This window comes from Caretta caretta, chromosome 6, assembly GCF_965140235.1.
Source record: "Caretta caretta isolate rCarCar2 chromosome 6, rCarCar1.hap1, whole genome shotgun sequence".
Taxonomy (NCBI): domain Eukaryota; kingdom Metazoa; phylum Chordata; order Testudines; family Cheloniidae; genus Caretta; species Caretta caretta.
Window position 1 is genome coordinate 108084610 of NC_134211.1, and position 16189 is coordinate 108100798.

Genomic DNA, 16189 nt, shown 5'->3' on the forward strand with positions numbered 1-16189 from the left:
GAATTATTTAATTTCTGAATATGATCCCTCTATGGAACGAAGCCTCAAAATCACACATAGTATTACGGACGATTTGAGACTGTATCAAGAAACGTTTGAGACGCTCAAGACACAACAGCGACAGTTGCCGATCACCATGTTTTTCAAGGAAAAACAACCAGCAGCAGATGAGCCTACACAATCAACTTCTTGAGCTGAACCAGAGTCAACCACTTCTTCTACGACTCGCTCTCCGTCACCCAAGCTCTCCGTCACCTCTGTATCCTGGATCGACATCAAGCCCTGACTACCCCCTGTAATTAAAAATACAGTACTGTAAAATTATATTTTGCATATGTACTCTTTATTATATACTGTACATTCTTGTATACGTTATATATTTATACATATTACTGTACAGGGTTGTATACACAAAACCATGTACAGGATACTGTACTTTATGGGCGATTTAAGGGATTTTCAAGGGTAATTTTGACCATATGCGATTTTTGCCTTATGCGCTGACTTTAGAACCTAACCCTCGTGTAAGATGCAACTCTGCTGTACGCCTTATTTCCAGTCTGAATTTCTCTAACTTCAACTTCCAACCATTGTTTCACATGATACCTTTCTCTGCGAGATTGAAGAGCCCATTACTAAATATTTGTTCCCCATGTAGATACTCACAGACGGTAACCAAGTCACCTCATAACCTTCTTTTTGTTAAGCTAACCAGAGCAGTCAGCCGCCAGACAAGAAAGCCTGATAGCTCGTCATAAATGTGGTTCTAACATTACAAAAAAACCACACCCAAACTCCTGGAGCCCACACCCCAAACCTCCTCCCAGACCCCAACCCTGAGCCCGCTCTCCAAACCCCTTGGCCCCAGCCCAGAGCCCCCCTCCCCCACTCCAAACCCCTCATCTCTAGAGCCCGCACCCCCAGCTGGAACCCTGACCCGCTCCCGCACTCCAACCCTCTGCCCCAGCCCAATGAAAGTGAGTGAGGGTGGGAGAGAGCACGCGACTGAGGGAGGGGGGTTGGAGTGAGTGGGGGTGTGGCCTCAGAGAAGGGGCGGGGCAGAGGTGGGGCCTTGGGGCAGGGCAGGGTGGTGCAAGGGTGTTCAGTTTTGTGCAGTTGATTGGCAACCCTAAATTAGACCCATGTTTTATCCTCCTCATGTTCACTCGACTATAATGGAAATCCAGGCTGGCAACAGTGGAGTCGGATACCTTGCATGTTAATGCAATGTAATATAATTAAAAAATCAATATAGAAATTAATTACATTTTGAATGTTATGTGTAACGAAATAGCGAATTGGATCTGCTACAGAATATCTCTATTCTCAGTAATCATATTTTTTTAGATACATCAGGAAATTTATGTATAAATTTCAAAGTTGTGGTTGTTAAACCATGACTAAATACAAATGCTGATATGATCCATACTGTTTTAAGAGAGAGAGAACATAGGCTATTCACAGTCATATGATATAAAGTGTTACTGTATGCCTGCAGTGCATTCCCCTGCCTCACAGCATTAACAACGACTTATGGCCCAGAAAAATAGCTGGGGAAACTTCCCTGGTAGCAACATGAGATTATCATTATCTGGTTTAGGTATAAAACAATGTAATAACCCATTCTAGTTCACACTGAGCTCAGTAGAAAGATTCCCATGGATTTCAATGGGTATTGGATCGGACTTTTATGCGGTATTTGGTGGGAAGTTACTATAGCAGTCGCGTGGGTAAAGTGAGAAAGTAGAATTTAGGCATATAGAGGTGCCTCTTAGTTCAAGGTGAGAGACTGTAGGCTAGAGTCAGGTCCTGGGAGGGACTATAGGGTTTGCAAGATAATGAAGGACTTCGCAAAGAGTGGTTTTTCTTGCATTGTTTGTCTTCTTTTATGTTGCTTTCTGTTATTTCAGTGGAGGCCAAGTAATGGATCTGATCCTGTTCCTGTTGAAGTTAATGGTTAAAAACTCCCATTGACTTCAGGGGAAGCAGGAATTGCGCCTGATATTTTGTGTTATAGGAGAGTTAATTAAAATGCCTCAGCTACTAAATCTGACTTGGGGAAATGCTGCTGTAATGCACATGCGCACCTTCAAAAAGAATAGTGCAAAGATTTGGGGGTTTTGTTTAGTCACACAATGTCAATATAAGAGCTATGTGGAGGGCAGGGGTTCCATTTCATGAAGGATTTTGCAATTTTGAAATTTAGCTTCATTCCAAATCAGAATGAAAACCAAAAATTGATAAATTCTTTGTGAAGGAAAAGTAAAATAAAAAATCATTTTTTGTCAAGCACGCTGTTTTGTTTTGACATAATTGTTCTGTTTTGATTTTAACTTCTTAAAATTTTGCATTTATTAGAATATATGGTAGTATATAATATAGCACAAAAGTTCAAAATGAAAACTAATTTCAAAAGAAATAAATGAAAACCTTTCAATCTGAAAATATTAAAAACTGGACCTTTCAGTATCGTCCAAACTTTTTTCCCTGGTTTTCTTCCAAAAGAAAATTCCAGTAAAATCGACTTGATTTTGCAAAGCATTTTAATTTGGATGCAGTATGGTTTGGTCAAAATTTCTCTGACCAGCTCTCATCAGTGTGAATAAGGGCGCAGATGTGCAGTTGACATCATGGAGGACACCGTATTTGGCTGTTGAAAGCAGACGTACTTTACTCTGAAGCAGCCTATTCTTGATGTCCTAAACATTCACTGACTCCAGGGAGAGTCGCTTATGATCAGCAGGTACTCAGCACTGTCTTAGTTTGGCCTATAGTTAATCAAACAGCTGGGTTTTTTTTTATAAGCAAACATATGCGTTATAATGAGAGAGTGGGGTAGGGGCAGGGCCATGAGCTCCATTTTGTAGTATGACCTATCCTCCCCTAAAAACATCAGAAGTTGAATTGTACTTTTCAGAAAAACCTTTCAAACAGCTGATGTTTTACGATTACTCTGCCAAGAGGTTTGACCAAGTTGTTGTTGTTGTGCTTAAAGGCCCTAAAGGAATTCGGCCCCATTGTACTATAATGAAAAATATTGGTAATAAAAAGTCATTCCCTTTCCCATATAACAAGACAACAGGTGGATGGACATGGGCATATCCTTTATAAGAGACCTAAAGTACATACATAAAGAATACTAGCGTTAATATTTCAGACTATACAAGCTCCTTCTCCTGTATGCTCCAGTAACATACCCTACCGATTTTCATGCTGTTAAGTAATAATAGCCTATTATTCTGGATTTCTTAGCTTTAGGATAATTAATGGATTGTCTGTCAATATAGAGCGTACTGTCTGTCTCTGACTATCTATCATACTTATCAGCATCATGTCTGAGCATCTCTCACAGGTAGAAATGACAACAATGAATCTCTCTCTTTCTACCTTGATGGCACAAGAGAGGATTGAAGTTTTTTCTGGTTATTATTTGTTTCTTTGCTTGTTTTTTTTAAAGATTAATGAGACCACTCTTCAAGCGTTACTGCTTTTCATTAGATACTTGAAAATACTTTACCATCCGCTCATCCTAAACTAAGAAAGAGATCTATGTATGAAGAGGTATGTAGCTATAAAATTATTAGGGTTGTCATGAGCTCAGGACTTATGCTGGACATAAACCATTACAATTTCATTTATATTTTTAAAAGGCCATTGGCCTGATCTTGCACTGGTTACTCATGCAAACCTACAGTTGTGTGCAGGATGAGGGCCCAGATCTTGGATCACAGAAATTTTGAGCATTTACCCATTTCTCGTGAGAGTAGTCCTAGTGTGTGCAGCTGCTGGGAATTCAGGGTAGCAATAGTTGAAATACTGGTTGACAGTCCAAAAATGTCAGTGATGGATGTTGAGTATTATGTTCTGTGTTCGTGTGACCTCAGTTATATACCCAATGATATCTGTTTCATATGAAATATGTATTTTTACAGTAATCTGGAGGAGTGCACCGTTTGTCTGAGAGAGCTGTTATTCAAAGAATAAATTTCAGTGGGAGGGAAATAATAAACTCGTGAAATTACAGAACAAAAATAAACATTTACAGTAACTACCTTATAATGATTATGCACTTTAACAAGATACTTTTGTTGCTTAAAACTGCAAATACACACTAGTACTCATAGGTGCTAGAACTAGAAGTGCTGGGGGTTCTGCCTCACTACTTGGCTTGAAGTGGTTTCCATCATATATGGGGTTTACAGTTTGGTTCAATGGTTCTCACACCCCCACTATACAAATTGTTCCAGCACCTCTGCTAGTACTAAAAAATATAAAAAACTTAGATAAAGTTCAGAAAAAAAGCAACCTCTGTTATATTTCTTTAGTTGGGGAAATCTTCCAACCACAGTTCCCCCAGAAAACTCATGTTGTCATTCATGTGTCATTATCTACATTTATTTAAAATTGTTCTTCACATCTTTAGCTCAGGTTGAAAATAACTGAAATACGTGAATCCAGATATTCTGATTTTTTTAATGTAATCTTGTATTTCTTAACATTTTGGGCTACTTCTGAAAGGCGATTATTTCAGTAATTGAACTGCATCTCCCCAACCCCTTGATCTTTCCTTCTTTGCTAGTAAGCTGAAGTAAAACTGTTTTTTAAAGAGCCTGTGTATCTTCTACAGTGTATTCTGGGACTTCTAAATGTGTCATCAAGTTCTGAGTATTACAGACATTAGCTGGATTAGTGTAATTGATTTCTTCAGTTTACCTAACAGGGCTTTTGGTTTGAGGGCCCACTTGCTTCCAGTTTAAATTGTGTGTCTAAACTTTACTCCAATTAATTTGCCAATGAGCTACAACATATTAATAATGTCAAAGCAGATATGAAAGGCCTCACTTGTCAACAGGTGCAAATTAAATAGAGCATTAATGCTTTTGGTTCCCTTTCTTAAAGTGTTTGTGAATTAAGTTTCCACTTAGGTCCTAGTATTGGTGTGCAAGATTAAAAAAAAAAGTCAAGAAAAGTAACACTGAAGAGTGTGTGTGTATATGTGTTTACACACACATTTAACCATTAAAACATTAATTTGGCAGGCACAATGCAAAATGCCAGCCTTCTGAGGTTAATAGACCGGACATGCAATGTATGGTTTAAATGTATTTGATAATTGTGTTTTCCTCAGAATAGTTTGCAATAAACCACACATTTACTGTATTTTATGGTTGTGTTACTTTTGTTCTCCAGCGAACAGAGTATTTGCCAAGCCCGGGCTTCAGTTATGGTCTATGATGATACCAGTAAGAAATGGGTGCCAATAAAGCCTGGACAGCAGGGATTCAGCAGAATCAACATATACCACAACACTGCCAGTAACACCTTTAGAGTAGTTGGAGTTAAACTACAAGATCAACAAGTGAGTAACTATGTCTTTTGTGTCCTGTACATATCCTTTGATTTCTAAAGATGTAATCAGTTATATAATTAATCCTACTCCTACAAAGGGTATATACATTTATACTCTGTTCCATAAAGCCATGTCCTGTGTGATTTCTTGATCCAGGGCTGTACCTCTATTTATTATAGCTTGTTGTTTGTCCTTTTACGTGAGAGAGAAATCTCACTGAACATTAGGCATGGAAGAATTTGTGTGTTTTCTGCTCCATTTTATTATCCCTGTTTTCTACTGAAGGCTTTGCTCCCTGCTACTCCCCAACTGCTCTTTACTGCTCCATTCATGGTACAAACTTCTAGTATTCCTGACAAATAAGAGATCATTCACTCTCCCTGTGACTCCTGCCTTCTTGTGATGAGTAACTAAGTTCTCATATTGCATTTTAAAAACCTAGGCACATATTCTGATCTCATTTACAATAGCATAAATGGAACTATGTGGGATTTACACCATCAAAACTGAGTTCAGACTCTGCTCCCTAGTCAATGGCTATCAGTATGATACGGGGGCACTGTCAGCAGCAGTATCAGGTGTGTCAGGCTGAAGTGTGAAAGCATTTGTTCCCAGGAACTATAAGTAGATGTCTCATTCTAAATGTAATATTCACATTCAAGTGAACAAATCACATGATTGTGTAAACTGTTAAATCAATGAATTACTCCCACTTTACATTTTAGAACAAGAGCCTGGGAGTCAAGAGTCCTGGCCCTGTCATTCACTTGTGTGATAGGGCATGTCACTTAACTTCTCTGTCTCAGTGTCTGCCTTTTGTAAAATGTAATGATGCTTACTACTCTGCTTTGAAAAGCGAACTGTGGATGGGAAGTGCTATATATGTGCTAATTAGTATTTAATGTTAGACAATCTGATGTACCCACCGCCTTCATGTTTTTTAAAAGGAAACCCAAATAATTTTTGGAAAATGTAGTATGTTGGTTTTCAACTATTTACAGTGTACTTCTGAAACTGTTTAAAATATAGTGCTGAAATATGTAAAGCTGCTGTGTTTAATTAGTAACAAGATCAGATATCTTTGTTTATACTTTGGTATCATTGACTGATGTCAGGATGGTTGTGAAGTAGTGCACATTAATGAACTTCTAGTACCTAGCCCAGTAAGGGAAGCACAAATCGTTGTTTCACATGGGCCCAACATAAATAACAGCTGTTGTAATTTGTATACAAATTTTTCAGCAATTGGGTGATGGTTTTTTTTCCCCCTGAACTACTTATTTGTAACCCAGTGGGCTTTCTTAATCAGATTATAACAATTTAAATTTAGGACAAATTTGAGACTTAAATTGTAAATATTGGCAGTGGTGCTTTAAATGTGTCAGTTCATTAGCTTTAGCCACTGGATTGGATTGCAAAAGTCATTGTTTGCATGAAGTAAATAGGTAGGCACAGGTCATCACTGAAAACATCTGAATTCAGGAGGAAACATATGTAAGAAGATAAAATCCATATGACTACTGAGTGGAGGTGTTCAGGAATTTGATGACAAAAAATAACTGAAGCTACCTGGCACTAGGTTAAAATCTCTTCAGAAAATAAGAAGGTATTAGAGAAAATACTAATTTAAAGATGATACAAAAAATGCATTATAATCACAAAATCCATTGGACATAGCATAAACTGATAGATAAGACTGGGATTTAAAAGATCATTTCAAAGTTTTTCAGGTTCAGAATTTAAACTTCTTCACAGCTCTAAATATCACATCTTCTGTAGTGGTTTATTACTGCAACCAAGATTTGCTAAATAGTTGCTTTTAACAACAACAAATGCCATCCAGTGCAAATTGTTCTCTGTTCAAACCAATTCATGTACCCTCATACTGACTTCAGTAAAGTCCCATTGAAAAGTGAGGGTTTGTTAAAATTAACTATTTAGCTAGCAAAGCATGTTTTCTGAAAATGGCCAGATCCTCAGCTAGTGTAAATTGGCATGAAGTGAAATCACCCGGAGCTATGCCGATTTATACCAACTGAGGATCTGGCCCAAAATCCCTAGCACAAGGTCAGTTTAAACTTGTATTGCATACTGATTGGCAGGATGAGAGAGAGAGAGATCAGTATAATCTACATGACATGACCTTTATCTGCTTTTAATGTCCTCTCTTTAATTTACTCCTTTCCCTAGATCTCTCAGAGTCTTTCATTTTAATTTGCATTCTCTGTCTTCTGCTGCATCTTCTGCTGCATGTAGGTTTTCCCTTTCTTCTCTTTCTCTAGCTGCTTTTTCTAGCTTTTTCTTCTGGCCCTTTTCCTGGTTTTCTTTTAACGACATTTACAACTTAGTCCTTATTTTCCTTACCTTTCTATCTCTGTTTGTCCTTTTCTCTAATTAGTCACCACTGAAAAGCTCACCAAAAAGGTTCCATCCCACTAGTGTAGTTTTTAAGATGATGTTGAGTGTGATCATATGTAAATTTAACAACTGGAAGTGGTCATCAGACCATTTTATAGGTCTTATTTATGGGTCTCATTTGCACGCTTCGTTCTCTCTCTCTCGCTCTTTCTCGGCTGCAATGTTAAAGTACTTATTAACGACATAGTGCAAATGAAGTCATCTGTTTCCCCTGCACAGATGCACGTATCTGTGTAGACTCATACCAGCATGATCAGCAACCCCAAAAAAGCAGCAGCAGTACAGGATGAGGCACTTCTCAAACTGTGGTCACCAACACTGTAATCACTTCCATTTTGTTAGTCATTCGCCTTGAATATTTGTCTGCAGAAGTCAGCAGCTTTTAGTTTAATTCAGAGGTATGACTGAGTGATTGTTAAGTGAGGAATTTAATATCAAGTGATACGGCCTCAGGAGGAGCGCCTTATTGAGATGCATGTGGCAGGGCTGTGCTGAAGAAATAGACGGGACAAGTCAAAAGTGAATCACACTAGTCTGGAGGATTTACATAAAGTCCCGAGCTAGAAAATTATTATAAAAATGGGCCCTTGGAGAAGGTGGTACTTTTCAGAATTGATCACTGCAAGGTTAGGCCAGTATTGGAGCTTGTACCCTGACAGCATCCTTGTGGTATAAATTTGCCGCATTTTTGAAAATGTTGGGTCAAATTCATCCCTGGTGTAGGTGAGGTACCTCTTTTATTGAAGTTGTTGGGGCCTGGGCCTGCTTGTAGCAGGATTAAATTTGGCTTGCCCTGTGGAGGTATTAGCCATTCTGAGGTTATTAGGCTATAACCCTCTGAATTTTAGAGTATGTACAGTTGGTGACAATCTGGGGAAACATTGCAAGTGCGACAAGCATCAACCTGAAAGGAAATGTCCCTGCATTATTATCGTATAGTAGTGCCCAGATCCCAATCATAGACAAGGCCCCCTGTTCCAGATGTCATACAGATCCATAACAAAAAGACAGGCCTGCCCCAAGGTCTTTACAATCTAAGCATAATACAAAAGACAACAGATGGATACAACAAACAAAGGGAGAACAAGGTAACATTGACACATTCCTGGCCATCATGAAAAGAAATGGTGGCATTGAAAGATGGCAAATATAATATGGATATACAAATATTTTTTCACACAATTAATAATTAAGCTGTGGAACTCATTGCCACAAGATGTCACCGAGGACAAGAGCTTAGCAGGATTCAAAACAGGATTGGACATTTATGTAGATGATACAATTATCTGGTGTTTCAACAGTAAATATTAAAAGGGATGTGTGATGGGGTGTACGGATCCTGTGCTGCAACAGCTACAATAGAGTTAATGGACAAAGCAACTACTTCCTCACCTGCAACTGATTATATAACCAACAGCGGGTGTGATACAAGGCTGCAGCTCAGGCAGAGAGGGACTGCTGTCAGGATGTCTGTGGAGGACTCTGCACCAACCACAAACTCAAAGACAGGAAGTGGCCCAGGGAATCAGCAGTGAGTCTGAGGAAGCAGAATGTTGTATCAGCTTAGTAGTACAGGGTTCCGGGACTGGAACACAGAGGAAAGGGAGTGTCTGGGTTCCCATAGAAGGGATTTAAATCCCTCCTAATGCAAGGGGGTAAGGACAACTGAGCTCAGGTTGGGGCTGAAGACCTGACATAAGCTCCTAGGACTGTTTGTTGGACTCTTTATTGTCCTGGAAAGGGTGGAGCCCTATAAGTGACCTTATGGGAGGGCTGAGTTGTGAGAAGATGCAAACCACTTCAGGCGCAGCGTGGCCATTGATAGAGTGTGCCAGAGGCTTCTACACCATGCCTAGCCATGATGGGGGCACACTGGCCAGTGAGTGACCCTTCTACAGGGGAAAAAGGGTTTTCAGAGGGATCAAAACCATCATGCTTCAGGCCTGAAGTTAAACTCTAACTATTGGGAGTTAGAAAGGAGAATCTTTCCTGGTGGGCAGACTAATCCATCGCTGTTTTCTGCAAGGTTTCTTGCCCTTTCCTGTTAGACAGCTGCTGCTGGCCACTGTTGGAGCTAAATACTACTCTAGGTGGACCACTGGTCTCGTCCAGTGTGGCAAATCCTAGATTCTGACATATGTAGCTCTAGAGGAAACTTCCCCTAGAAATATTATAATAGCTATGTTCCGAACAGTGGAAAATTTTTCTGTATTTATTTATTTTATTTGCTCCTTTGAAGCATCCAACTTTCCATTTCACAATTCACCTTGTGATCTAAGCACCATCTACAGCAGATGCTACTCTGCCCTCATTCTTTCAGCAAGAGGCAAAGCAGTCCCATGTTTGCTTTATTCTGAAACTACTGACTAAGGAGGTAAAACTAAACTCATACCACTTCTTTTCCTTTTTCTTTTAATGGGAGCCACGCTTTGGAGTATGAGGACAGGTTGTATACTTATTCTTCTGCACATTGGTTTTGCTGGCAACCTGGAAAGTAGCAGTATTCCAAGAGTTAATATGGGTGAGAGGGTTCAGAATTCTGTCTCTCCTCCACTTGAAGTGGTTAAATCCTCAAAGTGAAGGTAGCATTCTGAATTCTTCAGACCACATGGAATTAAATGCTCTGAGACGCAAACTGAAGAGTTTACCTGCATTGGTAAATAATTTATTGCAGCGGCTTTTTGCAATTTTTATCTTTAATTGTGTTAGTCATCAAATGCTCCACACCCTTTAGTGCTCTTCAGATTTGTACAGTCCTGCGTCTGAATACCAAAGACTCTCTCCAGATGGAGAGGACAGACTCTTCAGAGTCGAGAGAGAGCCACACACCAGTCTTCCCAAACGTTTCTTCAAAGGCTCTGGCTCTGCCTCCCTGACTTAAGTTAGTCAGAGACGGTTGAAAAGCTTAATTTTTTTAAAATTGGTAAATGTGAAAAATACTTGCTTGTTAGCCCAGACATAAGACCTCTTTCGCTCTCTACAGACCCATTTCACCATGGGCATTATTCATGCAAACTTCCCTATATTCCCTTGCCTAAGCCCAGAGGGATTGTCTGTAGGATGAGCAAGTAGTTCTGTCTCTGTGTAATTCAGGCATTGCCCCCCCCCCCCCCCCCCGGCACTGTGTCTGCCATCTAGTGGCAGTAATTGTGGTCTTGCAGAACTGGACTGATACTGCTAATTTATATCCCATAGTCAACTGAGCAGCCTTGTGACAGCAACAGACTTCATTCACTAGACACATGAGCTGATTGGGAATGGGGAACAGAGGTGCAAGATTCTGGATGCCAGATTCAATCCTTTGAGTAATCTAAATGACAGCAGGGGGGTTTTGGTAGGGTGGGAGTTGTTTGTTTTAATTATTATTGGTTTTTTTGTTGCTTTATTTATTTTATTTGTATTACAATAGTGGTTTGCAAACCTAGTCATGGACCAGAGCTCTATTGTGCTAGGCACTGTACAAACACAGAACAAAAAGACAATCCCTGCTCCAGAGAGCTAATAATCTAGGTATGACATAAGTTTCTGAGGCATATATCACCTAAGTATTTGGAAAAAAAGGATTCTTCCTTAAAAAAAAAAAAAGAAGAAGAAGAAGAAGAAGGCAAAGCATAATTGCCCATTTTGCTTCTATTCAGATAAGCTTTTCAAATAAAAATCCCTGTGATCAATCCTGTGTGCCAGTTTGATAATGCTGCTGTGGTAGGAATTATAGAATATCTACTTGAGAGTTCCAGATCCACCACATTCTAAAGGGACAATGCTGATGTTAAACTAACTTGTGCTCTTAGTGTAACAGCTCTCATTCTGGTCTTTCTCTAGTTCTCTGGCTGGCCAAATCATTATCTGTACTGAAAAATATGAAATCTTAAACACAACAACCCACAGATATCTGTCTGAAACATCACCCAAAATGGCTATGTGTCCTGTTTCTGATCTCTCACAACTGTGAATCAGGAGCTTCTCCAGTCAAGTTGGTGGTGACAAAGTAAAGTGGACTGATTCTTACACTTGTAAGAAGGGAGGCTTCTTAAAGGTTTACCCCAGAGTTTCCTTCCGTATACGTCCTTGCTACACAAGCCACTCCAGGGGCTATTTTTATCTGACACCTCAGTATTATTTTCCAATAGCCCTTTGTGGTGAGTGAGCTGCCAAAATGTCTCTGTTTTCTGCTTCCTTCGTCGTCTTTTCTCATTCCTGTCTAAACACTTTCACTCATGCTGCCCCCTGCACTTAAAATAGTCTCCCAGACAGTGTGCTGCAAACCCCCTCCTTCTACTCCTAGAAGTCACTTCTTATCACTCAGTGGTGGAGCTGATTCACATACTACCTAATCTGAACCCCACTGAAGAAAGAGTCGCATTGACTTCAGTGTGCTTTCAATCAGAATTATAACCTGGAGCTTGGTTGGGCCTATTGTAAAGTGAGGGTCAAAACAACCCCACCTGTAGGGGCCAGCTATGAAGTTCAGACCTAGATTTGCAATACTTGAATATTTGGAATTGTTCTTATCCAGGACATAGTTTCAGGCTTATCTCTCCCCCAGCCCCACCTGTTTAGTAAAGAGACAACCTCCGCTGAGCACATTGATATTTTAATGGCACTGTATCTGTGTGTAACTTTGGACTGTGAGGCCTTCAGGATAGGAATTTTTGTTTTGGCCTTATGTTACCTGTCATAAAGTGCCAGTGTAGCCTGCTGGTGAGCGTGCATTATAGGTCCCCGTCTGTGCTCAGTCCACAAAGTACCTGAGGCTATTACGGCATCAATTAGGGATCCTTCGCTATTTAGCTTAAGCTATAGCAGCTCATGCTTTTAGCTTTGGAGGTTCCCAGTTCAGTCCCCGGTGTGTCAGCCAAGATGACAACCATCATACTATAACTACGAACCTTTACTAATTAGATGCCAATCGTTTTAATTTGTCTCTGAGCATAGCACTTGGCAGCTCCATCTTTAGGAGAAGAAAAAGATGAAAATCAACAAAAAGATAAAAAAACATTGTAAGTGTTTCTCTCCCCATGCCATTAAAATGCCTTTTTAGTTCTGTAGCCATGAGTGGCAGCTACAGAACTTGCAGCAAGGCAGCAGGTGGAAGTGGACACTCTGAGTCCTCTGGTACTATCTGTGCTGATCTAATTCTAGACAAAACAATTCCTCCACTTGAGAAACTGGTAGTAACTTGGAGCATGCAGGAGGAGCAAGTCAGGCCTGTGGCATCCACTTAAATATGTAACCTGTTGTGGGGGAGGATTGGTGCCAATGAATCAGTTGCTCCCTTTCTCCAACAACTGTGGGTGATTGCTCTCCAACAGTCGAACCCCTATCTGCAACATGTAGGTGTATGGTGGAGCTTTTGAGGGAGGCATGAGCAGGTAACAGATTTTTCAGGTCGAGCCCGTGTGCCCTGACACTGAATCGAACAATTCTAAATCTCCTCAGCAGGCATGCGTCTGTAAATGTCAAAACTCACATTTGCCTACCTTGTTCTGGAAGGTGTGCATACATTTTTTTTGCTATTACAGACCTGAAGTGATCCTTGCCTTTTCTTTCCTATCAGAGAGTTGAATATTTGTAACCTTCATCTATATCTCAAATTGCAGGTAGTGATTAATTATTCAATTGTGAAAGGACTGAAGTACAATCAAGCAACACCTACCTTTCATCAGTGGCGCGATGCACGGCAAGTCTACGGCTTGAACTTCGCAAGCAAGGAAGAGGCTACCACGTTCTCCAATGCAATGTTGTTTGCGCTGAATGTCATGAATTCACAGGATGGAGGTATGAGCAATCACTTTGCTCTGCTCTTTTATTAATCGCTCTGCTAGCCTGTGGTACTTGCTGTCTGCATTTACGTACCTCAGTCATATGTTGCAGGTACGCCCGCTATCTGTGCCATGCCAAAACAAATAAGCAGAAAGGTGTAATTTAGTCTCCTTGTTGAGGGTCTTTAATTGCACCAACAGTTGCTGTGGCGGGCACTGTACGTATTTGTATGATTTGCTTTTCCTTCTTTCTTTCCATTTTTCACTCAGTCTAGTCCACACCAAGAGATTAGTGGCAAAATTTTGCCATCCTTACACTGCACAGTAGCTGACTGGGCAAGTAGCTCCATTTATTTATATGAAACTACTGGTGGAGTAATGTACAACTCAATATGGGTAAGAGTGTCAGAATCTGAATCTAAACAAACAAAAAAGCTAGAGGAAAGCTGTGACATCTCATAAAATTTTACATGTCGAACTTGGAGCCTGTATTTCTTCAGGTGTCTTATCTGTCAGTTACAAACGTTGGCTACATTGGCCTACCTCCCTTGCATAGAGGGTACAGTGTTTGGCTTCTGGTTATAGGACACAGTAAGGGTCAAAAATTTAAATCTTGGCTTTGGCTTATGCTGTTACAAGTAGTATATTGACTGCAGTTCAGGTTTATAGTGGAAAGTAATTGCTTCATGAGTAGAAAAGGTGACTGGTGGTGTCTTGCCAAAGACACAGACTCGGGGCCGTATTGCCCAGTGAAGGTCACTTTCATAACCCAAGAGGTTTTAAGTTTCTTCTGTAAGCTTAAAGCCTTTGATCTATAGTATCAGAGTCAAATTCTGCGCTCAGTGATGTGTCTGTTTGGGGCTCTGACCCAGAGCGGCCGTTTGCCTCTCTGGTTTTCTGGTAGGCTTGCCTCAGCTCCTTAAGTTTCATGTGGCATTGCTTCGGGTCCCTGTTATGGCCTCTGTCCTTCATGCCCTGGGAGATTTTGACAAATGTTTTGGCATTTCGAAAACTGGAACGGAGTTCTGATAGCCCGGATTCCTCTCCCCCTACAGCGATCAGATCCCGTACCTCCTGTTCAGTCCATGCTGGAGCTCTTTTGCGATTCTGGGACTCCATCATGGTCACCTCTGCTGATGAGCTCTGCATGGTCACCTCTGCTGATGAGCTCTGGCCAGCGTGGCAAGCTGCAGGTGACCATGCAAACAGGAAGTTGAAATTCAAAAGTTCGCGGGCCTTTTCCTGTCTACCTGGCCAGTGCATCTAAGTTGAGAGTGCTGTCCAGAGCGATCACAATGGAGCACTCTGGGATAGCTCTTGGAGGCCAATACTGTCTAATTGCGTCCACAGTACCCCAAATTCGACTCGGCAAGGCCGATTTAAGCGCTAATCTACTTGTCAGAGGTGGATTAAGGAAATCGATTTTAAGAGCCCTTTAAGTCGAAAAAAAGGGCTTCATCGTGTGGACGGGTGCAGGTTTACATCGATTTAATGCTGCTAAATTCGGCCTAAACTCCTAGAGTAGACCAGGGCTTAGTGGGATTCTCCTCTGCATGTCTAGGAAGCAGTATCCTGCCACCTGCCCTCCACTGGTCCTTCTTCCTTGTTTGGCCCTTCCTCCTAGAAGAGGACTAGAAGCACAGTGGGTACCAACTGAGCACCAACTCCTGTCATAGCTAGTAGTGACATCATCCACTGCTTTCAGCCAACAGAGGGATTATGCTTGAGGATTAGCCCTATGTGCACATGTTACCCTTTGGTAAGTGTGTGTTACAGTTCCCCCCCATGCCCAGTCAGTATAGCAATTCATGCTTTTAGCTCTGGAGGTCCTCAGTTCAATTCCTGGCGTGCTGGCCAAGATGAAGGCTGTCATACAAGCCCGCTGTCCATGCTTCCCAAGGAGCCACTTCCTCCCTCCTTGTGGCAGCTCAGAGAGTCACAGTGCTGTTTTGCAGCATCCATAAGTGTGTAAAACATTCTAAGTGGATGGACACCCCCTCCTTTCCACCCCATGCCCTCTTAACTGTGTCAGTGGATACATGGCCTTTTCACTGCATATGGACCTTCGTACTGCATATCCCTCATCCCATGATTTGACCTAATATTAATAAAAATGAATTTTAAATATCAGGTGAGACCATTTTTGGAGTAGGTGGGGGAAGAGGTGTGGTGCTTTAAACATTCCGTCTGCAGCCAACCCAAACTTTGTAGGATTTGGCTAGAGCAGGAGAAGCAGAAAGGGAAACTGATTGATGTAGTGTGTGTTATCTTGGCTCAAGAGGAGTGAAAGGCAGGATGTAAAGAAATGGTATAAACGGTGAATAGATAAACTAAAGCTGAAGAATCCTTTGAGCTCTAGTGCTCGAAATGTTATCAGTATTTTCACATCAGGGAACATCAGAGTGTCGGCTTAATTTTTCTGCTGTTGAAAGGTGGATGTCATTTACTTGGTTCAATAAGCTGTGGTGGAAAGTTTTCTCCTGTGTCCTTGACAACTCTCCATTTTGGGGCAACAGAGTTCTTTACTCTAACAGACGTTCAGCATCTCCTTGCCACTTTCCACAGGACTCCTGCATTGTTGCGCTTTAGACCAGCAACAGCAGCAGAAATACTGTAATTCATCTAGAACAAAGGATTTCCCATCATCTTTGAAGAGCAT

General features: G+C 40.9%; 1 protein-coding gene across 4 annotated transcripts in view; it reads left to right on the plus strand.

The window, feature by feature from the left end:
* Positions 1-16189, plus strand: part of EVL (Enah/Vasp-like) — a 208888-nt gene that overhangs the window by 97400 nt on the left and 95299 nt on the right. For all 4 annotated transcript variants that reach the window (XM_048853438.2, XM_048853436.2, XM_048853439.2 and 1 more), the window contains exons 2-3: positions 5191-5359; positions 13369-13546. In XM_048853438.2, the coding sequence (XP_048709395.1) occupies positions 5191-5359; positions 13369-13546 (347 nt within the window). The remainder of the gene's footprint in view (positions 1-5190; positions 5360-13368; positions 13547-16189) is intronic.